Here is a 25927-nt window from a genome sequence, read left to right on the forward strand (position 1 = left end):
CTGATCATGCTGTTTTTTTTTTTTTTTTTTTTTACAGGACTATAGAGGCCTTTGAACTTTGTACCTGAAAAGCAGATAAATACTGTTAGTAGAGCTTAATGGGCCCTCTGCATAGGGACTTGGAAGAGAAAATTTCTAAGAGCAATGTGGGACCATGGAGGCCCAATTCCAAGAGTTTCAGTGAGGAAAACAAATCTTAGTGACTGGTCTAGAGATTCTTGTGATATTTTGGTAAAGAATGTGGCTGCTTCCTAAGAACTTGCCTGGAGCTAAATTAAAAATTAATGGATTAACTATTTCCATTAATGGATCAACTATTTCCTTGGTGGAAGAAATTTCAACAATGCCTAATATTAACTTTGCTGTGTGGTTATTAACAATTACTCTTATACTTTGAAAAGAACAGTTCACCTAGTAGGGTTTATGGTAGCATACTAGGTTGGGATGAAATTTTAGCAATCACTTTGGTATTCAAAGAAAGCAAGGAGTTACAGAGTTTTGGCTATAGGGGTTGCTCAATTTTCTGACAGGTAACCAACAATGACATTGCCATTAGTGCAGGAGAGGTACTGCTCAGTTTGGTGTCTGAAGCCAGAGGAACTGCCCTGAAGACCTTCCCTTCCATAAAACCAGGTCCTTGACCATGCAAGAGAAAATAATTTAGAAGGTATTATAGAGAAGTTGGTGCTTTATTGAGATAAGAAGTGGTCAGACTTTAGATTTAAATGTGAGTTGTTTGGAGAAGAGGGGGGATGTTAAATGTCTTCACTGTGTGTGTGTGTGTGTGTGTGTGTATGTGTGTGTGTGTGTATTTCTAAGCTTTTTGAAATTGCACTGCTCAAAAGATGTAATTAAGCAGTTTCAATGATTAGTAAAAGCTTAAACTATATACAAAACCACAAGGGGGATTGACTTGTCTCTCTTAAAGAATTGCATTGTTCTAAATAGTGTGTGTCCAGGTTTAGGGCTGAGAGAAGAGTCCTCATATAGCTAAACTCAAACATCATCGGTATTTTTGGCCTTAAGTAAATAGTATTCATTTCTCGTTTTTTGTATCCTCGTTTGAGAGTCTTGGGAATGTGAACACTTTTGTTTTGTTTTGTTTTTGTCTTTCCTAGCCAGTCTTCACTGACTTTGCCAGCTGTATTCAGTTCTGGCCTCTCAGACAGTAGGATATGCAATCACACTCAGAGTGAGAAATCATTTCCTTGCCCTAATATTTCTCTTTTATCTCATCTCAAAATAATTCATCAAACCCTGCTGTTTCCTTTCCTTATGATCTTTCCCTTCTTTATTTTTATTCCTTAGACAAAACCGAAGAGTCATGTACTGGAGACACAGCACCTTATTTACCCAGTTTGGGTGATGTGTGCAGCCTGTGTCTAAGGGACGGGGCTTGCCATCCAGGCAGAAAGAAGATTGAGAAGGAATTCACAAGGAACATGGAAGGATGGAGAATGAATGTTGGCCAAGAGTGAAAGATCAAAGTGTCCACCTGAGCATGGAATCACCAGGATGCCTTCATTTGGATGCTTTTACTTGTGGGCACACAGCATGCATGGTGCCTTGATTTCCATACCTCACACACATTGGCTGTAAGGACTGTGTTGCTTTTGTTTTTCTCGGCCAATTCTGGGGTTTGGTTATTTTCAGGAAGAAGCTTGGAAGTAACTCTGACTTAAGTTAAATTTCTTTGAACATTTGCAAAATCCCTTTTTCTCCCCATGCTGTATCATTTATTTAAGACAAATTTCAAGCACACATGAATGAACAAAGATAAAATAAAAATGAGAGAAGTGTTGATAAAATGGATCAGAAAATGATAGGAAGGCCTGATATTCTCCAATCTCCTTGTGATTGGGTCAGACAAAGCAGTATGAGAATCACAGTGAGTTGTAGAGCAGGAAAGGTGGCCAGGGTTTCCCTACAGGCTGCCCCTACAGAGTATTTGGAAATATACTACTAGGTAGAATAAGATGAGAAAACCACTGGTCCTTAGTTCTCAGCTTCTCTCTGTGGGTTTAGACTGTGTGTCTTCTGTGGTATTTGTTTTCGGTAGCCAGACAGCGAGAAAGATTGAATATTTCACAGTTTATTTTAATAGTTTTCTAATTTAGCTTTGATGTTGATTTAATTAACCTTTGCATGATTTTAATTGCTTGTATCTAAAACATGCATTTTATGTATGTGTTTGACTGAAAGGTTAATAGCTGAATTAAGGGAAGAAACGCACACAACTGCTTGCCCCAGACACACTCAGATTACTAAAATATATTGTACTGTATTTTAACTAGGTCTTCTGGGAAAATGACAACACTGATGAGTTTATTACTATGATATTGAGGACATAATTAAATGAGTAATATTCTAGGTATTAAATAACGTCTGGATTTGTGTTCATATTAACATTTTTCCTTTTTTGGAAAAGTATAAATACTATATTGCATTAAGTGAGAGTCTCCTATATTAATGGTTATCTTTTCTGTTTTCTATAATCTATTATCAATTTATCTATCTAATCTATATATCTACAATTATCTGTGTACATTCTATCATTATCTGTCTATCTCTATTATCAACCTATTTATATATCAACTATCAATCTATCATATATCTATCCACCCATTATCTATTTAGCTAACATATACATTCCATACAGTTTTATGGCAAATTACATTAAATTGGTGACTTTAAGTAACCAAATATTTTATTTTGTAGTCTGTTGGCCCAAAGTATCTCCCTAGGTTGATTGATATGTAGGCAACACTGAATCCCATTTGGGAAGCCCCAGGTAGAGTTGTGCCTTTTATTAAACATCTGCTATGCAAAAATCACAGTTCTTCTAAATTAATCTGCCAGGGTCTTACATCACCAGCTTCCAGAAACTATATGTGCTCTTTGCTTCCTGATGCTTTTCTTTCTTTAAATCTAGAATAGTTAGAGACTTCCTGGTGCTGTTTTACCAACCCAGATCATCTTGCTTCTTTCTTTCACTAAGACCTTTGTACTTATGTTAAACCCCAGATATCTTAGAGCTAGCTCTGTGTCTCTCATTCACCAAATCTGAGGAGTTCCTCAAGGTCAAAGCTTCATGAAGTTCAGAGATTTGGACACAGAGATCTCTTGGGAATGGAGGCTACCATTCTGTCTACAATTGCTATAATTTTTGTATGTAAATTCCAGGAGACAGGTTTACAAAAACAGAAATGTTTTAGGGTGTTCCCAAATAACAAAGTTAGTGAAAGTGAAATTATTTTCCAATACAGATGGTTGTATTTTGTACTTTTTATTCAGGCATGAACGTGACCAGGGACAGTGACTATTATTAATGGTTGTTCGACCTTGGGAACTTTGGGGGTTAAATGCTTTCTAAGTGCTATTTCCATTTAAATCTTAAGGATCATTGACTGTCTTTGTTTTATCAATGAAGATAATGGGGCTTGAAGAAATTAAACAACATGCTTAAATTTACACAACTGGAAGGTCCAGAAACAGTGTTTAGACCCAAACACCTGGCAACACACACAAAATAATTTCATTATGGCCTCAGTTAAGTCACTTTAAAATCTAGAGACTATTTAAAACTCTCTAAACATCGTAATTCAGAAGGAACAGGGCACAGAGAATTTTGTGTCAATAGTTTTTTTTAAGTATTTTTATGCACATAGGTACCAGCTATGTTATTATTATTCTGTATCTGAAAACATAAGAAATATTATCTCACTGGGGCATTTCCAAAGTTTCCCAAATTTTAATAGGTACTTTGGAGGCTGAGAACAGAATAAGGAAATGGAATCCAGGAACTGAATTTTACTTTAAAACTGCTTCAGGAAATGGATGAGCTAGTTGAAATGAACACGGTCCTGGAGGGGAGTGTCTCTATGAAGACACTCCTCAACGTCACTTCAATAAGCAGGAAATGATTTAGAAACAGAATGAATGAACAATGAGACCTCCTATCTCCTGTATTGAATTCTGTTGCCAACTATACCTGTAAAAGAAATCAGATTTTGAATAGCATAGAATGAGGGGACTAAATTATGATACGCTTACAAGGAAGATTATGAAAATTATTAAGTCATTGAAATGGTGTTTCCGAAAGATAGCTAATGACATAAAGTATTTTGGATACTATAATAATAAATGAAAAGGAACAGTCCCAGATTTTAAACAGAGCATACATGATGAAAATTGTGTTTGTATGTCTGTAGCTACAGTAAAATAGTTTAGGAGAAAATATGTCAAGGTATAAAAGAACAAAAATATGGAAATGCAAATTAAATTTCTTTCTATAAACATTTTATAATTTTATATAAAAAATAAATCACTTTTCTAACTAAAATAAGTCACTTTTAATGAATAAACGGATAGAGAATCCCCAAATTATAAAACATAATGTTCTCTCTCACACACAAATCCTGGAGTGCATTTGACCAAGTACATTATATGTATTTTCTATAATATACTATATAAAAGGAAACACTATATGAATATTTACTTTTTCTACATGAATAAACTCACGATAAAAACCTATCTTTTCCCCTATGAAATAAAAATATGAACTTGTGATTTGCCGGTTCACCTGTTTGTAAGAAGATATTTCCAACTTGTACATGACTTACTTGTGAAGATTTAACCAAGAAGGAACCACTAAACAGTACAATGATCATACAAAATACAATCTAATTATTTTTTAATCTGTTTATTTTCAATCAGTTCATTAATCACTGGCACACAACATATTAAATAATTAAATTTTACAGAAAATTTGGAAGCAATTTAAGATGAAGCAATGTACTTGCAACTATTTAGTGTAATGCGTATGCTAAATTTAGCCTTTGGAAAGTACATAATGAATACCTGTTAGCATCTCACAGTTCTCGCATGAGGTCATTACCTCGAAGCATTACCTTCCTTCCACTCCTAAACTACTTATTAAAAAAAGATGTTTGAAACAACACAACTTCATAAATTAGTTCAGTTATTTACCTGATAATAATTTGGAACACAAGTCAATAAAAATAAAAAATAAAATTATGATCAGAAGTAAAATTCTAGTGATAGTTCGAACCTTCAAAGAATGGCCCATTCCTTCATAGTGACCTCCATACTGCTTGCACAAGCATTCCCTCAAACACAGTGGTGTTCTAGTTTATTTTTGAAAAGGTAAAATAATTTTTTTTGTCTTTCCTGATCAATCACCTATCATCTTTCATTTTTAATCATACACTTTTATCACTGCACCCACATACCCTATGGGTTATTGCCACAGCTCATGAGCTGTGAAGATCCGCACCACCCACATTCAAGGGGACACGTTTCAACTCAAGTCAACCAGATTCTGTCCCCAATACATCCTGACATAGGTTAGAACGTTATTGTCCCAGCTGTCATGATGGCATAGTTGCAAAAAGAATATTAGTTTCTAATATTGTATGTTTCTCAAGTATTTGTCTTTCCACAGATCCAATCTTACTTGTGCTTTGATTGTTCAAGCTTTAGAGGATTCTTCTGATAAATTCTTAGCATGAGTTAGTAAAACATAGCTTCCATTACTTTTGACAAGGGATACTTTCCAGGAATAACAAAAGGGACAATAAAAAATATCATGCTTAAAATTCTCAAGCATCCAATGAGATAGAAACATTTTACCTCCAAAGGAAGTTGAGAATTCTAAACTAAAAAATTTAGTAAATATTGATCCTTGTTAGGAAACCCAGGCCTATCTGATACCAAAGACAGGGATGTGAGACAATTGCACAAATATTTTATACACATGCCTTTCTCTGTTCTGCTTTGGCAAATTTGACTGTGAATATTTCAACTGTTAAACTTTGTGAGATGTACAATTTTTTCTAATACAGATTTTAAAATAGCATTTCCTCCTTGTTTGCTTTATTGCTACATTTAGCCTCTTTTCTGGAATGTTTTCTATGGGAAAAGTATATGAGCAAAGCTGAACCACTGGCCTGGCTAGCATTCTTGCTGTCCTTGTATGTTTTAGAAAAGCAGGCATACAGCTCTGCATGTCAAAAAGCCAAGATGGAAAATACATGCTGTAAGTAAATAACTAGCAATAGGCTTTCCAAATTGAGAGTGACAACATTTAGAATAATGATTTCCTTTGAACTGCTTGTCTGTAATTATTTTTTAAAGATATTACACAGGGAGCTAATTCTCTACAAGTTTCCACAAGAGATGAAAACAGGAACAAGATTGATTAATGGAGCTTATCAAAATTCCTGGGAATAAAAGCATGAATTAGATTTGGAAGAAGTGACTGCTAGACTTGCATTTTAAATAATGATTAAAAAGAATGGCAAACTAAATTTATGTTTATTGTTTCTGAGTCATAAAATTTTCAGAAACACTGTTACAGCTTAAATAACATATTGACCTTCACACAGTGATAGTATATGACTCCAATATCATCACACTCTCACCAATAGACAGGTGATTCAGACAAAAACTAAAGAGAAATGCTGGTACTAACTGATATGATACATCAAATGATCTAATAGAGCATTTCACTCAACTACAAAAGAATATAACTTCTTTTCATACCTCATGGAACTTTCTTCAAAATTGACCACATACTTGGACACAAAGAAAGTCCCAACAGATACAAGGAAATTGAAATGATACTCTGCACCCTAAATGACCACCCTAAAACTGGATATCATCAACAACAGAAACAACAGAATTTTACAAACCCATAGAAACTGAACAACTCACTACTGAATGAAAAATGGGTCACTGAAGAAGATATCAGAAGACAGAAAAACCTCTCATGCTCATGGAATGGTAGGATTAATATAGTCAAAATGGCCATCCTACCAAAAACAATCTATTGATTCAATGCAATTCCCATCAAAATTCCAACACAATTCTTCAAGGATCTTGAAAGGACAATTTTCAGGTTCATATGTGTTTTAGTTAGGATTTCTATTGCTGTGAAGAGACATCATGACCATGGCAACTCTTATGAAGGAAAATATTTAATTGAGTTAGTGACTTACAGTTTCAGAGGTTCAGTCTATTATCTTTATGGTGGGACAAGTTGGCATGCAGGCAGATATGGTGCTGGAGAGGTAGCTGAGAGCTCTACATCTTACAGGCAACAGTAAATGGTCTATCTGACTGGGAGTAGCTTGAGCATAGGAGACCTCAAAGCCCATCTCCACAGCGACACACTTCCTCCAACAAGACCACACCTACACCAGCAAGGCCACACCTTCTAATAGTGCCACTCCCTTTGGGAGGCATTTTCCTCAAGCCACCACAATGTGGAAATACACACACACACACACACACACACACACACACACACACACACACACACACCACAAGATAGCTAGCTAAAACAATCCTGAATAATCAAAGAACCTCTGGAGGTATCACCATCTCTGACATCACATTTACTACAGAGCTGTAGTAATAAAACTATGATGGTGTTGGCACAAAAACAGACACATTGATCAATAGAATTGAATTGAGGTCCCAGACATAAATCTACACAGTTATGGACACTGGATTTTTGATAAAGAAGCCAGAAACACACACTGGAAAAAAAGACAGCATCTTCAGCAAATGGTGCTGATTGCACTGGATGGGTACATGTAGAAGAATCCAAATAGATCCATGCTTAGCACCCTGCATAAAACTCAACTCCAAATGGATCAAAGACCTCAACATAAATTCAGATACACTGGATCTGGTAGATGAGAAAGGGAATAGCCTTGAACTCATTGGCATAGGAAAAGATAGTTTGAACAGAACACCATTAATTAGCATAGGCACTAAATTCAGAAATTAATAAATGGGACCTCATGAAACTGGAAAGTTTCTTCATGAACAAAACCAGTCTACAGAATGGGAAAGTATTTTTTTTTTTTTTTACAAACTATACATTTGATAGAAGACTAATATCAAAAATATATAAAGAACTCCAAAAGCTTGATTTAAATAAAACAAACAACCCATTTAAAAATAGGATTCAGTTCCAGAGTTCTCAAAAGAGGAAACACAAATAATTGAGAAAAACTTAAAGAAATGTTCAGCATTCTTAGTTGTCAGTGAAATGCAAATCAAAATTACTTTTAGAGATTTCATCCTACACCCACCAGAATGGCTAAGATCAATAAACAAATGACACCTCATGCTAGTGAGGATATGGAGTAAAGGGGATACTCATCAATTGCTGGTGGGAGTGCAAACTTCTACAGCCACTCTGGAAATCAGTGTGGAAGTTCATCAAGAAGATAAGGATTGACCTACCTCAAGATTCAGGTATACCACAATTGAGCATATACCCAAAGGACACTTCATATTACCACAGAAACACTTACTCAACCATGTTCATTGTTGCTTTATTAATAATACCCAGAAATTGGAATCAGCCTAGATGGACCTCAATGGATGAATGGATAAAGAAATTGTAGTACATTTACACAATGGAATATTATTCAGCCATTAAATAAGTGAAATCATGAAATTCACAGGTAAGTGGATAATCATTTAATAAAATCATCCCAAGTGAGATATTCTAGACCCAGCAATACAAATATGGCATGCATTCACTTATATGTGGATATTAGCTGTTAAGTCAATGATAAATAAGTTATAATTCATAGAACCACAGAGATTAGGTATAGGCAGGTGGGGATAGGAACAGGAGGGATCAAGGGTGGCGGGGAGAAAATGCTGTGAGAGACAATTGGAATTAGGGGGCATTTCGGGGGTGAGGTGGAAACCTGGTGCAATGGAAACTCAATGGAATTCATGACAGTAAGTCTAGCAAAGACTCCTAGTAATGGGAGACATAGACCCTGAACCAGCCATCTTCTGTAACCAGGTAAGGACTCAAATGGAGGGATTGGGACACCAACCTAGCCACAAAACAGCCGACCTACAGTTTGACCTGCCTGCAGAGTGTTCTGGGATCGGAGCCTAGCAGAGACCCAGACTTTATCCAACAACTAATGGGAGCAGATGCAGAGTTCCACAGCCAAACATTAGGTGGAGCTCAGGGAGTCCTGAGGAGGAGGGGACGAAGGATCAGAGGAACCAGAGGGGTAGGGACACCACAAAACAAACCACTCTTAAGGGTAGGCTGTATACCTAGCAGTAGATGGCCCAGAGAAAACAAATTCAAGGGCAGCTTTGGAGGTTCCTTGTCTCATAACACTGTCTCAGCCTTTTGTTTTTTTAATTTTAATTTTCATTTTTAACCCTACCGGTTCTTTTGTATGTATTGTGGTTTTGTGTTTTTATGTGTGAACAAGTGTGTCTCTGTTGTTTATATCTGTGTCTTGTGCCTTTTCTTGGGCTCTTTTCCTTCTGTTTGTTTACTTCGTCTATTCCAATTTGTTTGTTTTTGTTTTATCTTATTCTCATCTATTCTATTCTATTTTATTATTATGCCTTAGATGCCTGTTTTCTAATGAGAGACAGAAAGGGGTTGGATCTTGATTGGAGGGGAGTTGGGAAAGGATTAGAGACATAGAGTGAAGGGAAACCATAATCATAATATATTATATTAAAACAATCTACTTTCAATTTAAAAAAGAATCATTTAAAAAAAAGAATGGCAAGCTAAATACATTTATGTTTACTGTTTCAGAACCATGAAGTTCTGTTTCTGAACTGAAATGATATGTAAATTAAATTGAATTGAAATATATAAAATTCATAAAATACAAGCATTCATGCAAATTAGGGAATGTTTAAAAATGAATCAAGGTTGAAGTTTTTCCACTTATAAATTTTAATTTGTATATATGCACGTGTATGTGGACAGGGTCATGGCAATCTCGGTGCACGAGTCGAGGTCAGAGGACAACTTGCAAGGACTGGTTCTCTTCTTCCACCATGTGTGTCCCTGGGACCAGTTGACAAGTGCCTTAACCTGCTAAGGCAGCCAACCAGCTCCCTCCCAAGCCTTTCAATAGTTATTCAGCACTCACTATGTTGTTGTGAGCCTCAGTGAAGTCTCAGCCACACATTGCCTTCTGTAGTGCATCATTTTGGGCATCTATGGCATTCAATGTTCCTCATATTCTCTGTCATTCTTGAACCCTCTCTTATGGCCAGAGGTTAGGATTAAGGTCTTTTCTTTCACTGATAATAGATAACCATCTTCCAAGTTTCTATTGCTTTCTTGCCAGTCTCTATGGAAGACGAAGTCTTCTGGGCTCTGGAAGCTCAAAGCTCCCTCCTGAGCAGATAGCCATCAGTGACAATTCAAGAGCAGGGCTAGAGGAGTGGACTCCTCCCTGAGGCAGTTCTGCCTCACTAGGTCTCTTGACATAGCAGATCATTATTTTGTTCCAGAAGTTTCCATGATCACTTGGTTAGTGAACTGATCCTTCCTTGCTTCATTTTCATATTCTTTTACATGTGTAGATTAGCTTCTCCTCAGCATCTTACTTTGAGCTTTTCCTATGGAGAGTCATATGTTTGCTAACTGATCCCTGCCTTCTCCCTCCGAATTATGGGAAATCAAGATGGCCAAGATGGTTTTTCCATTGATATATATTTGACCCTCTGTATATCAATGACTGAATAGCAATTGCTGACTTAACTTATCATTCTAAATGGTTTCCACAATCTTCACATCCAGGTTAAACATCCCTTAGAAGTCCAGTTGCTTTTTTCCAACTACTTTCTAGATCTAATTCATGTAACTCAGGCTTATAAAATCACTTTTGATTTATTTTGTGTTCTTTACTAATAGTAATCATAAGTTTTTATAACCTTTTCTTTTGCATCTATTGCAGTCTCCATGTCTTGCTCAACACTAGTTCTGGCTTGATCTTTTTTTTTTATGCTTTCATTCTTTCTCCCTGCCAGATAGAAGTGACTCAAAGTAATTCTTGTGTAAATAATGGGGTATACAAAAAGGAACCTCGAGTTAGTGCTTCTCTAGATCACTGTTTCAAAAGTTGTCAACAAACAAACACACAAACAAAGGCAAATGGGTCCACACTAGATATTCAGATTCCCATGTCTGTCTTTAGAAATCTGAAGTCAGAATGTGGAAGGAACACAAAAAGCACTTAAGAAGCATCTTGAGTGATTGTGATCAGGTATTTATCTGTTCCTCATTTCTCTTCTTCACTTGTCCTAGGTGAGCGCTCATGCACTTGCTTTTCTCCAGTGAGACAACACTTAAAAATACTCTCCCCCAGAAGAGCAGTCAGTGATCTTAACCACTGAGCCATCTCTCCAGCCCTACTTAGGCACTCTGCATACATGTGACAATTGTGTAGCTTGGTCCTCTTGTGGGACTCCTAACAGTGGGAACAGGAGATGTCTCCAACTCCTTTATTGGCTTTTGGGACCCTACTCCCCATACTGGGTCACCTTGCCCAGCCTTAATGCATGGGGAGGTGCTTAGTCTTCCTGAAACTTGATATGCCATGTTTTTTTGATACTCATGGGAGACTTGCTCTTTCCTAAACAGAAATGGAGAGGAGTGGATTGGGGGGGGGTTAGAATGGGGTGTAGATGGGGGGGACTAGGAGGAGAGGAGGGAAGGGAAACTGCAGCTGGGATGTAAAATAAATAAATAAATAGATAGATAAATAACTAAATAAATAAATTTATATAAAAATGCTCTCTCCCTAATCCTTTCTTTCTAATTACCTCCCCACATCCTTTCTCATTTCTTTTTCCCTCAGCCTTAATAAGAATGGATGGATGAAAACAAAACCAGTGATTTTAAGTGCCCATTTGTATCTCAGTGGAGAATGTGGCTTAGGCAGCATTCTTGTCTCTTTAATCTGAACCCCTGTCTCTCCCCAGTCCTTCATCTATCAAATGGCTGCACACTGCCTGGTCCCACTACTTACTGCTGTAATCATCATTCATTCATGATGATGTCTCACTTGAATACAAATATCTGAGGACAGGGATCTGCCTTCTGGCCACCTGTCCTCTTCCCACACAGAGAAACATGCTGCGTAGTCTAGTGAGCAATCAATGCAGCCTTATTAATTCAGCCCTTCACTCTGATTCCAATGGCATGGAAATAATGTTCCTGGGGCCATGTGACAGAAATAAAATCGTATTAGGCATATACCTTCATAATAAAAGAACCGTAGTTGTTTTAAGGGACACAATAATTTTAAAATAGTTACTCTGTTTGGGAGGGGTGTGTGTGTGTGTGTGTGTGTGTGTGTGTGTGTGTGTGTGTATGTACATATAAAGACTGTCAAAGTAATGCTGTGTTTTAAATTGTTGCATGTCTTTTGAAGTATTCCATTAACACAATTTAAGATATTGTTGTTGCGAATAATATATAATATGTATGCATTTCCTACATAATAAAGTAGGAAATACAGTCCAGATATTTACATCTCATGTATGTCCTCTTTCCCATCCTTGGGTGGTCCATCCTAAAGATTGGACTGAGATTCTTGCCTGTGCTATGCAAGTACTTACCAGCTGAGTCACATTCCCTACTGTATAGATTATCTCCATTCTATACAACTTGCATTAAGTAGCAAGGGCAGACATTTTAAAAAGAGAGAATAAGGCAGACAAAGGAATGTAGGCAGCTATCCTTGAAGTAGTTTTAAAAAAATGAAAAAGAAATTGTTTTTCTGGCAGGGTCTTCCATAGCTCAGATAGGCCTCCAACTTGCCATATAGCCTAGGATGACTTTGAAATCCTCACCCTCCAGCTTCTGCCTTTCAAGTACTGGGATTGCAGGTGTGTACCTCTACACCTAACTATCTATCATTCCTTAACATTAGATGAACATGGTCAATATGGAAACTGAGAAAAACAGTTACCTAGACATCTAATAGAATTGAAAAGGTTTACACTAATATCATTCAAAGAATAATACCGATAAAGAGAGGGTTAGAAATCCTTTTCCAGTCCCCAAGGTATAATCTAAGATAATAGAGATCTCATCTCAAGGTCAAAAGAACATCATTCCTATAACTTGTGGTGCATATATTAATTTTATCTTGGAACGTACTAGATCCTATTAGTTCCTTTGGTATTTAGCACTCTGTGATCTCATGTTTAATTTTTAGAATGTCTCTAAATTCTAGACAAGCCATAATTCACTAAGCAGAAATTATTTCACGTGGAAATTATACAAGTGTTTTTCCTAAAGTAATTGACCATAATATATGAATAATTATAGCATGGTCTTTCACATATAATAATGTCAATGGTAAGGTTGAGGTGCCAGACTGTGGCTTCTGCAAAATATACAGCTACCGTGAGTGCGAACTGGGGTGCAATCTCCAGGGCCGAAAGAAAAACCAAAAACAAAATGTGAGACTGAATTAGAGCAACTGATGACATGAAAGGGTTTTGTTCACAGAAAACAATGGGACATAGAATCACATTGCATTTACTACATAAATTCTGCAATGGGAAGGCAAACGTGTTCACAATGGCCCCTGAACTAATTCCCTCCACTCCACACTGCTGTCCCTGTTCTATCGACCTGCAGGATCAAACTCAGAATCCATCTTCTCTGAGATTCTCCACATATCACCTGTGTCCTGGTGATGGAAACTGGGGCAGTGCAAAATTGAATAATGTCACATCCTTGTCCTTACGAAGAAATCAAGGCCAGATATATCTGTTCCCACATGACAGGGACCGCTTATCATTAAAAGTTTCAAAACTGGGACACTTTGAGACTAAGGCTGGGAAGAGTAATCAGGGGTTGATGCGGATCAAAGAAGAGAAAGGTCATTTTAAAAGGAGAGGAGTGTAAGCAAAGTAATTAAGATGCTGTTATTTTTTGAAGTTGTTTTTAGTTTGTTTTTGACTTTGGTTGTCCATGAGACAGGCTCATGTGCAGGCTAGCATTGGTTTGTTCTGTAGCTGAAGATGGCATTGAACTCCTGATGTTCCAGCCTTTATATCCTACCAGACAGGATTACAGGTGTGTCAAGGCCCACTTTCAGCTATATTTATTCCTCAAGAATAAACAGATATCATGAATATAGAATTAAGAAAGCAGCCACCTGGACACTCGGCAGAATGGGGAGTCATACCAGTTGAGACAGAGGTTCACCCGAATGGGTCATTCCCATTCACACTTCTTACACATGGCATTTCTACGGCACTTCTTTTCACTATAGAATCACAATGAGTGGGGAGTACATGAAGTCTTGAGCATATATATCTACTGACATGAACACAGCCAGGCTAACGGTCCTCCCTTGTTCTATAAGGTGACTGACAGCGGGTTTGATGTCTAGCGTCTCTCCCTTCATTTATGTCTGTCCACTGGGTCAGACCCCTCCTGACCCTGCAGAGACATGTTAAAGACTCAAATTCGCCTGACCTATCTCTCAGTCTCCAAGGCCAAAGGCACAGAGACAGGCATCATTGTCCTTGGCTGCATTCCCCCTGACTTTCAGGAACAGATGAGCCTCTCTGAGCAGATCACCTCCACAGTGAAGGCAATCATCTCTGTTGGCGAGATTGAGCTGCAAAGCAGGTGAAGCCAACTTACAGGAACCAGATTCCTCCTCTCAAACAACCGAGAGGATGACTGAGGAGACACACCTTGACTGGCACTGGTGACACACCCACACTGAAGAAAATGCCTCTCTGCTTTTTACAGTCGCTCACCTCAACTTGCTATTGAGTGAAGCCTATGAGGTCTGCCAGGGCTGTTGCTCTAAAACTCAGGCAACAATAATGCTGAAATGTATCTTTGTCTAGTTAATGGGATTTCCCCCCAACCCCCAACAATCAAGACCCAGTAGGTTCAGCTGCTTTTAAAATCTGATCAAAATAAAGTACTTCACTAAGTAGAAAAAAATGTCCACTACTCACCTGCTATAAGAAGTAAAATGAATGCAAATCAATTTAACAGGTACACTACATCTTTAGGAAAGTGTAAAATGTCAGCTATGTTATCGGAGACTTGAGGTCTTTTGTCACTGGAGCAATAGAAATAAGACAGAGTCGCGTGCTCGGAAAACACAGGCCTGGCTGTGCTGGGGTTTCTATTGCGAGTGTAGTACCAGCCAACCTGACAAAGAAGCCAGGCTGCTCTCTGGGTAAAGAAGAGGCAGCTTTTATCGATGCGCTGGCATAGGTTAATGGGTAAGTATCATCGTGCCTGAATGACTTCAGATGCTTAAGCTGTTATAGCTGCTGAGAGACTAGGAGGACACTAGTTCTGCCCCAAGGGGTAGTCAGCACATCTGCACACAGGGCTGGAAGGAATTTGATCCAGAGGTTCAGGCAAGAAAGGAAGGACAGACATGTCGAGGGTTTCCATTCAGTTCCAGGAACTACTGAGCATCCAAAAGCCCATGGAGCCAAAAGGCTTATTTGGCTTTTCTCTCACTGACCCTGGTTTTAAAGTTCAGACCCAAGTTTTCTTTCTCTGATAGTAGGGACTGTAGATGGTCCTTGTGTATGCTCGGCAGACACTATCACTGAACTATATCCAAAACTCGATCATAATTAAATATCTGTAGATAGTGACAGCTGACTCCTACTCATAAATAGTAAGGACTTCATGTCATTTAGAAGAAAATAATGATGATTTATCCCGTATTTTATATTACCTAGACAGTTGCTTCAATTTTCCGTTTTCAGAAATGATGTTTTAGTTCTATGCATTATTTAATGGATTTCAGTTCCATGCATAGTTCCGTGTGCATTAAATTGGGTTAGTTGCTCTCCATGGAGCAAGTGTCTTTCTGATTGCAGATGTATAGGGACCCATTGTATCGTTTAGGACTCTTATTATTAATAGAGCATTTGTGCTTTCTATTTTCTGAAATCGGATATAAGTTTGAAAAACATTTTAATTCAATAAATGATCTTGACTTGATTCTCAATTTAGACTTGGACTAAAATAGCTTAGAAAAAGCTCAAGTGATGAGGCAGTGAATGTAGTTCAGGCGAGGGATAAGAGTAACAATAGACACAATTGTTAACTACAACAATTAGGGAAATTTGAGAAGGAAGAAAATGACATCTTTTGTCTTTACAGTGGGGCTCAGTTCTCAAAGATAAGCAAGGAGACCATTTTATGCATTCCTAATTTCTTAGATACTTTTTATTATTTATGCATTGGTGCCAGGAATCAGACCCATGAGTATTGTGAATGCTGGGCAAACATCTGCCATTGAGGAAAATTATCATCAAGTTTTTGAAACATGATCTTTCCAAGTACTTTGGGCTGTCCTTCAACTCCCTATGTAGCCCAGGTTAGCTCATTATCCTTAAGCTTCTCATTCTCCTGTTTCTGCTTGCTGAATGCTGGGGCTTAGATTTGGAACCACCACTCCCGGTTAAGAAGATGCCTAAAATGTTTGAGATAAAAATGCTGCACATGGCATGGCATTATTTTAACCTGGTCTCCATATTTGACATTAATGAATTATTCATAGGATTTCTAGAATGGCAGCCATATGAACATAGACCCTGATCATACCTAGTATTTTTATGGTGAAGGCTAAGCTATGTGACAGTGCTTCAGTTTTGTTACTTGACTATGTGAAGAATGTTTTTGTAAGTCAGTCAATAACAAATAGTCATTAGCATTATCTGTCACAGACCTTCTGTCTGAAACCGGAAAAAGCCAAGAAAATGAAATGTATTACAAGCTTGTACCCTAAAGCAAAGCCATAAAATGAAATCAATAGCATTTGAGTCATTTTATCACCAGTTTAAGCTTATCTTAATTGCTCTGTCATTTATTCCTGATTGAAGGCCTAGTTAACGGAATCAAAATATGATGACATGTTTGCAAAAAGATTTGGTTTTCTCTGCGACATTTAAAGATAATTATAATTTTACGATAAAACAAAAATTGCCACTTTAGTTATGGAATTACATAAACCCACCTCAGCTATAAAGTTTTGTGTTACTGCTTTTACACTACATAAAAATGAAACATGTGGATATCATTGTGGCAGAAATACTGTCATACTTTTCTGTGCAAGGTCTTTTGGTTACCAACTCTGTAGAGCTGCTTTGAGACACATAATCTTTTACTCTGTGCACTCAGGAGCAATTGTATGGGGGTATATTGCATGTGTACTAGAGAGGTGTCAGTGTTCAAGACAGACAGCCTATTAGAAATACCAGTGCTCTCATGTTCAAACTTATTTGATCAAAAATAGTGATGAACATGGGGGCTGAGCAAGGAAGTGTGGATACTGTCAGAATGAGACTGAAGGTGAAGGGGAGGTCTAGAGAACAGAGTGGAAAACACCATAGGAACCAACCTGACTTTACTCCAAGGAAGGAAATGCCTCAAATGGGTTGTCCTCATAGTCAGCACTAAGTGACACAAAAACCTGGCACATTTCCCTGACGACAGTACAGGTGTGGCTCCTCTGCAGAGTAGCCAGGGCTACAGAGCCAGTGTGGGCAGGCCAGAGGGAAACTGGTACTCCAGCATCTGGTCCTGGGGTGGATGAGTACTAGGATCTGTATTTGATGCTGTGAGCCTGACACTCAAGCCTTTCAGGATTCGGCCTTAACTTCCCAGATTCACTCATGCATTGAACAGATGCCTGGTGGACTATTTATACACTCCATTTTAAAGGCTATTGTTGTATATCAATTTTGTTTTTTTATTGGGGTAAGAACCAATGCTAGGTAGGGACCCATCCCTGCTAGAGATACTCTAACACTATTCCATATGCCACTAAATATTAGTAATTTTAATGAAAACTTGTACATGAATGGGGCTTAATTCATTATAACTATTCTCACCATATTTATACTCATACTAAGGTGGTCTCAGAACAGAGACACATGTCATAGTTTTTAAAAGAGCATTCTTTCATTTATATTTCATTATCAATTAAATATGTCCTTTAACAATTTTATATGTGTATATAGTGCATCCTAATTATTCTATCTTATAACTCCTTACACAAAGCATGTATATAGTTTCACTATCCTTTCTAATTTTTGATTTAAAATGTTTTCTTTCTGGTTGATAAAAGCTTAAAAATACCACAGTTAAAAGATGTGAAAATATAAAACAGAAGAAAATTATGGGGAAGTACTTTGAATTGATCGAAACATGATTCTCAATGCACAAGATACAAAGCAGAACTTCAGAGGTAGCTTCTTCAAGCTAAAGAGACCCTGCAGAGCACAGGAAACAGCAATGGGGTGAAGAGTGTAATACAGATTACGAGTATGTATTTTCCAACTTGTCTGACATATATATGTATATATATATATGTCATATGAATATATTAAATTTAAAAAATCTTAACAACAGGAACAATCCAAGCAATGATAAAATGACATAAACAGATATTTCTCAAAGGAAAAATTGTAAATGACCAGTAAAATATATGGCTAATTACTAATATTTCAGCTATCAGGGAAATGAAATCAAAACAACAGATGCCACCTGAGGCTAGATAGCATCATAATTATCAAAAAATCAAACATAATAAATGCACTCAGGGAGATGGAAAACAAACAGTCTCACTGCAAAAACACAATTCAGAAAGAAGAAAACAAATTCTTATATGCTGATAGTAGTGTAAAGTTGCACAATCATTTTGTAGAACAGTATGGAATTTCCTTGTCAAATTAAAATTAGATGAATCATAAAATCCAGTCCTTCATTCTACTTCTAGATGAAAAGCCACAGGAAATAAAACCAGCAGCCAGAGAGAAGATACAAATGTAACCATGATCTCAATAGCTAAGCTATGAAGTCAGTCTAGATGCCCATCAATGGATGAATAGGGAAATATTGTCATGTACACTTGGAATGGAACATTATTCACCCCCCCCCAACAAGAATGGAACTTGGTTATTTGCAGTAAAGTACATGGACACGGGGGAAATAAATGAAACAATCCACTCACAGAAAGATGAGTATGTAGCCAGAAGGTTTCTCCCATCTCACCTGGTCCCATAGTCCCACCTCACAGTCCTGCCTAGCCCTGCAGACCTGCAGCCACTTATAAAATAATCATTCAGAGGCTTATGTTAATTACAAGCTGGATGGCCTATGGCAGGCCTCTTGCTAGTTAGCTCTTATAGTTTAACTCAGCCTATAACTATTAATCTATGTATCGCCATGTGTTCTGTGGCTTTACCTGCGTCCCATTACTTGTTGCTCCTAGGATGGCAGTCTAGCATCTCCCCCACTTGGCCTTTCTCTTTTCTGTCTCTCTCCTTGAATTTCCCACCTGCTTTTAAGCTGCCTTGCTATAGGCCAAAGCAACTTATTTATTAACCAATGGGAACAAAATATCTTCATAGTGTACAGAGAGACATCCCACAGCATGAGTACCACACACTTTCTCATATGTAGAAGCTAAAAAAAAAATTGACCTCCACACAGGGATATGGTTTTTATTGAACTCATATTATGTAACTAATAGATGTTAGTAAAAAAGAGAATATAATTGTTTAGTAGGAAGTATATTTTAAAAATGAGTTAAAATATTTACTTTGATATATTAATTAATACAAGTTTCATTTAAAGGCACACTTTCCTTCCCTCCCCAGTTTAAATATGTTATTGGAAGTCTCCCGTTAAGGTGTGGAGCGTCAAAAGTGCTCTGTTTAAACCAACTTTTATTTATCTATTTTTATCAATCTCTCTCTCTCTCCATTCTCTTTGGTTCATTAATAGCTGTGCTATTGTACTTGATATATTTTTTAAAAAATTTAATTACTATATATTTATTTTGTGTCTCTGTGTGTGGCCATGTGTGATCCCTGGCACCCTGTGGAGCTCAGTGGCCAACATCCTTTTACGATGTATCTGGGGATCAGACACTATTTGGCAGGTGCCTTTAGCCTCACTGAGCCATCTCACTCAGTGACACGAAGGTCAAGCTGGATCTGTGTTCCCTGTCTGCGGGCACTCATACTGGGCTCATAATGAACTCACTCTGCCTTTGGAACAAGATCTGAGTTCTACACTGCTAAGCCCAAGGCTGAAACCACACAGCATTCACAGGTTTTCTGTTGTGTAATTCTGGAAGGCTACACAGATCCAGATGTGGCTGGAAGTACCACCCTGGTAACAGCAGTTGCTCCATCTGTTTACCTCTGGATTTATCTACTATGTCTCAAATGTGAGTTCACCACTCAGCCAATAGAGGAAACAGTATTTCTGTTGTAGTTGCCAGCATTGAACTTGATGTGGGAAGGTGTATGTAAGCCCACATCCCACCTTTTATGAAGATGAGTATGTTTTAGAAAAGGATTCATATCTAACCTCACAATCTAATTTTCTTTCCTTAAAAAATCTCTCATGATTCCATTCACTTGACATTCTTCCTTTCTTCCTGTGAGTATGGGCTTTCATAGCAATCAATCCTGCTTTAACACATTATAAAACCTATTATTAGTGATTATTTATATGAAATTTTTACAAATCCCTTTGGATTTTTAGTACCTTGGTTCTCTTATCCCAACTTCTTACAAAATAACTACTTTGCATATTTTTAGTATCTCCTTACTGTGTTCAGGATTGCCCTTGTAACTTCCTCTAGTTCATTCTCAAAGATATAGGGCAACAGTTGAGCTATTTAATCATTTATGCTGGAGTGAACGCTTCTGAATGATGTAAACTTTGTACATGCACTGGCAATCACTCTCAGGGTATAGGTCTTGCATGGTCAAGAGTTATATGTGGCTTTTGTCTCTTAATTCAACCAAAGGGAACTTGAAGGCAGCAATTTGGATTCCTAAATCCTTGTGTTCTGAAACACTGTTATGCTGTTCAGCACGTGGTAGTCAGCTAATGGACATTAGGCCATGGTCATCATTTTTGTTTCAAAAATAAAATATCACTTATTCCCTTTGAGGTTAGAGCTGTTTTGTGTTGGTATTATCTTTAAGAGATTAATATGGATTATATATAGTGTTCTGCCTGCATGTATGCCTGCAAACCAGAAGAGGGTACCAGATGTCACTATAGATAGTTGTGAACCACCATGTGGTTGCTGGAAATTGAACTGAGGATCTCTAGAAGAGCAGCCAGTGTTCTGATGCCAGGGAAACTCCCAGAATCCACAAGGAGACCACAGCTAAGACACCTAGCAATAATGAAGAGGGTGCCTGAACTGGCCGTCTACTGTAATCAGATTGGTGACTATCCTAATTGTCATCACAGAGCCTTTATTCAGTAACTGATGGAAGCAGATGTAGAGATTGACAGCCAAGCACTGGGCCAAGCTCTGGGAGTCCTCCTGAAGAAAGGGAGGAGGGATTGTATGAGCCAGGGGGGGTCAAGGTCATGACGGAGAAACCCAGAGACAGCTGTCCTGAGCTTGTAGAAGCATGTGGGCTCTGGACCAGCAGTCAGGGAGCCTGCATGGGACCAACCTAGGCACTTTGCTTATGTGTGACAGCTGTGTAGCTTGGTCTGTTTGTAAGGCTCCTGTCGGTGAGATCAGGACCTATCCCTGGCACTTAGCTGGCTTTTGGGAACCTGTTCCTCATGCTGGATTATCTCATCCAGCCTTTATACAGGGGGAGGTGCTGGGTCCTATCTCAACTTGATGTGCCATGCTTTGTTCAAGCCCATGGGAGGCCTGTCTCTTTCTGAATGGAGAGGAAGGAGGAGTGGATGAGGAGGGGGGGTAGATGGGAGTTGGGGGAGGAAAGGGGAGGAGAGGAGAGAGGGGAAACTGTGATCAACATGTAAAATAAATGAAAAATGTTAATAAAATAAAATAAAGAGATAATATGGAAATACTTAAAGATGGGTTAGTATGTTTCTGATGAGTTTTAAAGTGAGATCATGGGAGGTAGCTGGAATTGTAGCAGAGTGTTACACATGCTAATATTTTACTGTGATGGTCTAGTAAGAATTAGATATTGAAATATGCCCAACCTTAGCCGTAGCACTGAAAAACATGAACCCATACTGTCTTAAACTCTAATGGTGAATCTATAAAATGAACTCTATAATTGCCTATTTTAACTTTTATTCACATGTTAAATCTATTTATAGAACAATTGTAAAATTCACTTTGAAAACTATTTTATGAACAATCACTTGATAAAGGAGTCACAATAAAGCACAACTTCAGTGAATTAGATGCTTACTTTTATTAATATGATGTGCAATAGAGTTAAAATCCATAGGGTAGCTAATTTTGTAGCAAAGTAAAACCTTTAGACAATTAATTAATTAACCTCAATTTACATAATGGTCTACTTATTTGCATAGCTAATGGACTGCGGATTGATTACAGGCCATTAACAGTTATTAATAAATGGAATGATGTTGGAAATGCATGTGTCTTCATTTTGAACAGAAGGCAAAGGTTAGTCATGAAATGTTAATAGCAATATTCAAATAATCAGGCAGTGAGCAAATGAACATGTGCCGTTTAGGCTTCTTGCATTTCTGCAGGGTATTTCATCAGTTTGTTAGCTAGTCTTATCACTGCATACCCGCTAGGGCACATTCAAGCTTACACCTGGGCATTGGGTAAACTTCTATTGTCTACCATGTACTTTAATACTATAGTGAATGGAAGTACTTATATTATGTTTACATAGAGAACTTACCATCTCTATCTATTCTGAAAATCATGGATAGTTCTTTGGAAATACAAGTTCCTATACCCTGAGCATGCAGTACAATTTTCCTTTTAAAGCTATTTGTTTCAATGAAAAGTGATAGTTGCAATTTTCAATTAACTTCTTCCACTTGCTGTGTTTACAAGTTACATAATACCTTTCTTTCAGAACACTGTAGCTGTTTCAGCCAACAAGTTATATAATACCATTCTTTTATAACATTTTATCTGTTTATTTAGCAAGATAAGTTTACAGTCTATGGAATCTTCTACCTTTCTCTAAAAGTGTAAATGCTTGTAATTTACAGGCTTTTTTATTACATTCACTTAATTAATTAATTGTGTGTGTGTATATGTGTGTGTGTGTGTGTGTGTGTGTGTGTGTGTGTGTGTGTGCGGGCGCTGATTTGTCATGGGCAAGGGGGAATCAGAGGACAGCTTCTAAGCCACCTTACTGGCCCCAGCTTAAGGTCTTGAAAACGTGAATGAAGAATGGAGAGATGCTCAGTGGTTAAGACACTTGCTGCTCTTGTAGAGAATCCAGTTCCAGTTCCCAGTTCCCACACCGTGGCTCACAATCACCCATAACTCCAGTTCCTGAGGATTGGTCACCTTCTTGGGCCTCCATACACATGTTGCCATCTGCTAAGATGAATGGCTGTTCCTCTCCAGCAACTAAGGAGGTTCCTAAAGCCTTAAGGGATAGCCTTTTCTCCCCATGCATATGTAACTCACTATTTAAACACCTAAAATACCTCAAAATGTTGTCATTCTCTTAAGCAATGTAACTTACTTTTTGAAGGAACTCGGAGATTGGCGAGGACCACTTCCAGAGAATCTGCTTGCACCCGAAGGACATAGCTGGTCCTTGTCTCGTAGTCCAATGGTGAGTTCACATAGATAACACCTGTGACATTGTTGATTCCAAACTTATCTGGAATTTAAGATACAACTCATTAGTTTCTTCACATGGTAAGGGAAAATTCTCTTTAAAAAGCATTATGGTTTCAACAGCACTAGAAACATCTGAAAGAGTTGCTAAGCTTAAAAATGACAGGGTTCCTGTGTTTGGAAACATTCCTGCTGTTGGGATTATCAGGGTGTGTTCCCTGAATGGTGCATTAAGACTGTAGTTTTGGTTGTGTGTTATTTGAGAGTCTGCTGGGTGCAGGCATGCAGTTAGCGAGCCTCCTGTCATCATGTCAGATGGTCCTGCCTTAGCAGGGCCTCTCTCTTATAGAAGCCCATTGCACTTTGCTTAACTGGGTGTTTTCTGTTTTCACTCCTGCAGATTTAGCTTGTAGGTTACTTTTACTCATGCTTTATTATCATGAGCATTTTAAAAATGCTTTGCCTTGGTCTGCTTTTTTTTTAAGTTTGTAAGTACTTTAAGTGGAAAGAGGGGAGCACTGTCTGTCTGTATAGGATCCCACTGCTTCCTTCACCACATCTTCCCTCACCCTTCTCTGCCATAATCACCATCTTTTGAAATACTCTACATGCATGTTTAACATTTGCTGCACCGTTTAATTCTGAGATCATGAGGAACATGCTTGCTTGCTTTGCTCCACACTTCTAGTAGCTGGAAGAGCCGTTACCACACCATTGACATTCAGTATTTGCTGAATGAGCAAATGGATAAAGTGCACGCAACAGTCGCTGTGGTTGACAAATAGAGCTTGTTGCTATCTTGAAGGAGAAGGACAGGGTGAACATCAGAACAGGTTGAGAGGTTCCAGCCTTTTTGGATTTGGAAGCAGTGGGGAAAAGAGGTTCCATTGCCCTCAGGGAGGAGGCTCAGTGGTGGTGATAAAACAGAGGATCGATAAGCAGCGAATCAGTGTGCGCTTCCTGCAGGGGCAAACCCCCTCTAGTGACAGGTGGCCGCCTAAACACTTCAGGCAGTCTCAGGACTGTCCTTTCAGATGCTAAGAAGTATCCATGTTCACTCTTTGATTAAACTCCAAATAAACTAATGTAGTAAATATGGATTAAACATTCTCAGCCACCCATCCTATCCCAGTCTGCTCAGGGTCTCAGCAGAGAAGAGAGCAGACAACATTTGAAATGAAGAAGAATTTCAGTGAGAGAGGATATTGTTTCTAGTGCGGACATGGTGGGAACATGAGTGGGAGATGGTTTTGTTCCTAGAATCCAGCTAGGATGACATCCATTCTAGGATGACTACCATTCTGAAAGTGGCTGAAAGACAAACCTCAAAAGTTCCCGTTAACTGATTTGTCTGTTTGGGGCATTGTATTATATAACACACATGCCTCCTAGCACTGATATGGCTCTTTTGGTATGTATACTTATACAAGATCCTAAAGCTTCCTCAGGATTAGTATGACATAAGATCAGGCTTGTGGTCCACACAGAGGGGAGAGATGAGTCTCGAAAATAATTATCTCTTGCAGCCGAATGAACAATTCATTCATTTTGAAGAAATGTCACAAAAATATCACCAAGAGAGTGAGGGTAAAGGCTTCTATAATTGAATGTTAAACATTAATCAGGGCACACAGTGACTTTAGATAACACACCCAGACTATTAATCAAGTCATCAATTACATTGAAGGTGGACACAATTACATTGGGATAGAGAAAATAAGAGTGCAACCAAAAGTTCTCCCGATTCTACGTTTATTGGTTTTTGGAGAAAACATAGGCAAAATTCTCTACTTACCTTCCTCATTTCCTGCCACAATGGAGTAGACGATGCTCTGATTGATAGCGGCAGCAGAAATGACACCAACTACAGTCCCTCTGGTGGCAAGCTCACTTACAGGAGGAGGTCTGAGGTTAAACAAAAAAAAAAAAAAAGAAAAAATGGATGTTCATTTCCTTCCTTCCTTCCTTCCTTCCTTCCTTCCTTCCTTCCTTCCTTCCTTCCTTCCTTCCTTCCTTCCTTCCTTCTTATTTCAGCATAACATCATCATCATCATCAATATCATCATCATTGTTATCATCACCATCACCATCATCAGCAACAGCATCATCATCATTACCATCATCATCATTATGATTTTTTTTGAGACAGAGTTTTTCTGTGTAGCTCTGGCTGTCCTGGAACTCACTAGGTAGACCAGGCTGGCCTTGAACTCAAGAGATCCATCTGACTCTGCCTCCCAAGTACTGGGATTAATGGTATATGAGTTGGCTTAGCTATTAAAGGCTAGACTCACAACCAAAAATATAAGTAACATTTATTTTTAAGAGTGAAATTGAAAACATACAGAGATCTAACCCAAAATCCATTGAAAAAAGTAATACTTTTATAAATTTTAGAACATTTTATTCCAGTTACAGTTCCTAAAAGCATTACACACAAATTATTTTATAGCAGGTTTATCACATTGGTTTTATCATCATCATCATCATCATCATCATCATCATTA

At 38.0% G+C, this 25927-nt stretch overlaps 1 protein-coding gene across 9 annotated transcripts in view; it reads right to left on the reverse strand.

The window, feature by feature from the left end:
* The window catches only part of Pcdh15 (protocadherin related 15), a 1398279-nt gene that overhangs the window by 99854 nt on the left and 1272498 nt on the right, over window positions 1-25927 (reverse strand). For all 9 annotated transcript variants that reach the window (XM_037199986.1, XM_037199987.1, XM_037199980.1 and 6 more), the window contains 2 exons: window positions 25216-25325; window positions 23323-23463 (listed from right to left, as the gene is read on the reverse strand). In XM_037199986.1, the coding sequence (XP_037055881.1) occupies window positions 23323-23463; window positions 25216-25325 (251 nt within the window). The remainder of the gene's footprint in view (window positions 1-23322; window positions 23464-25215; window positions 25326-25927) is intronic.

Source organism: Peromyscus leucopus, chromosome 16_21 (genome assembly GCF_004664715.2).
Source record: "Peromyscus leucopus breed LL Stock chromosome 16_21, UCI_PerLeu_2.1, whole genome shotgun sequence".
Classification (NCBI taxonomy): Eukaryota; Metazoa; Chordata; class Mammalia; order Rodentia; family Cricetidae; genus Peromyscus; species Peromyscus leucopus.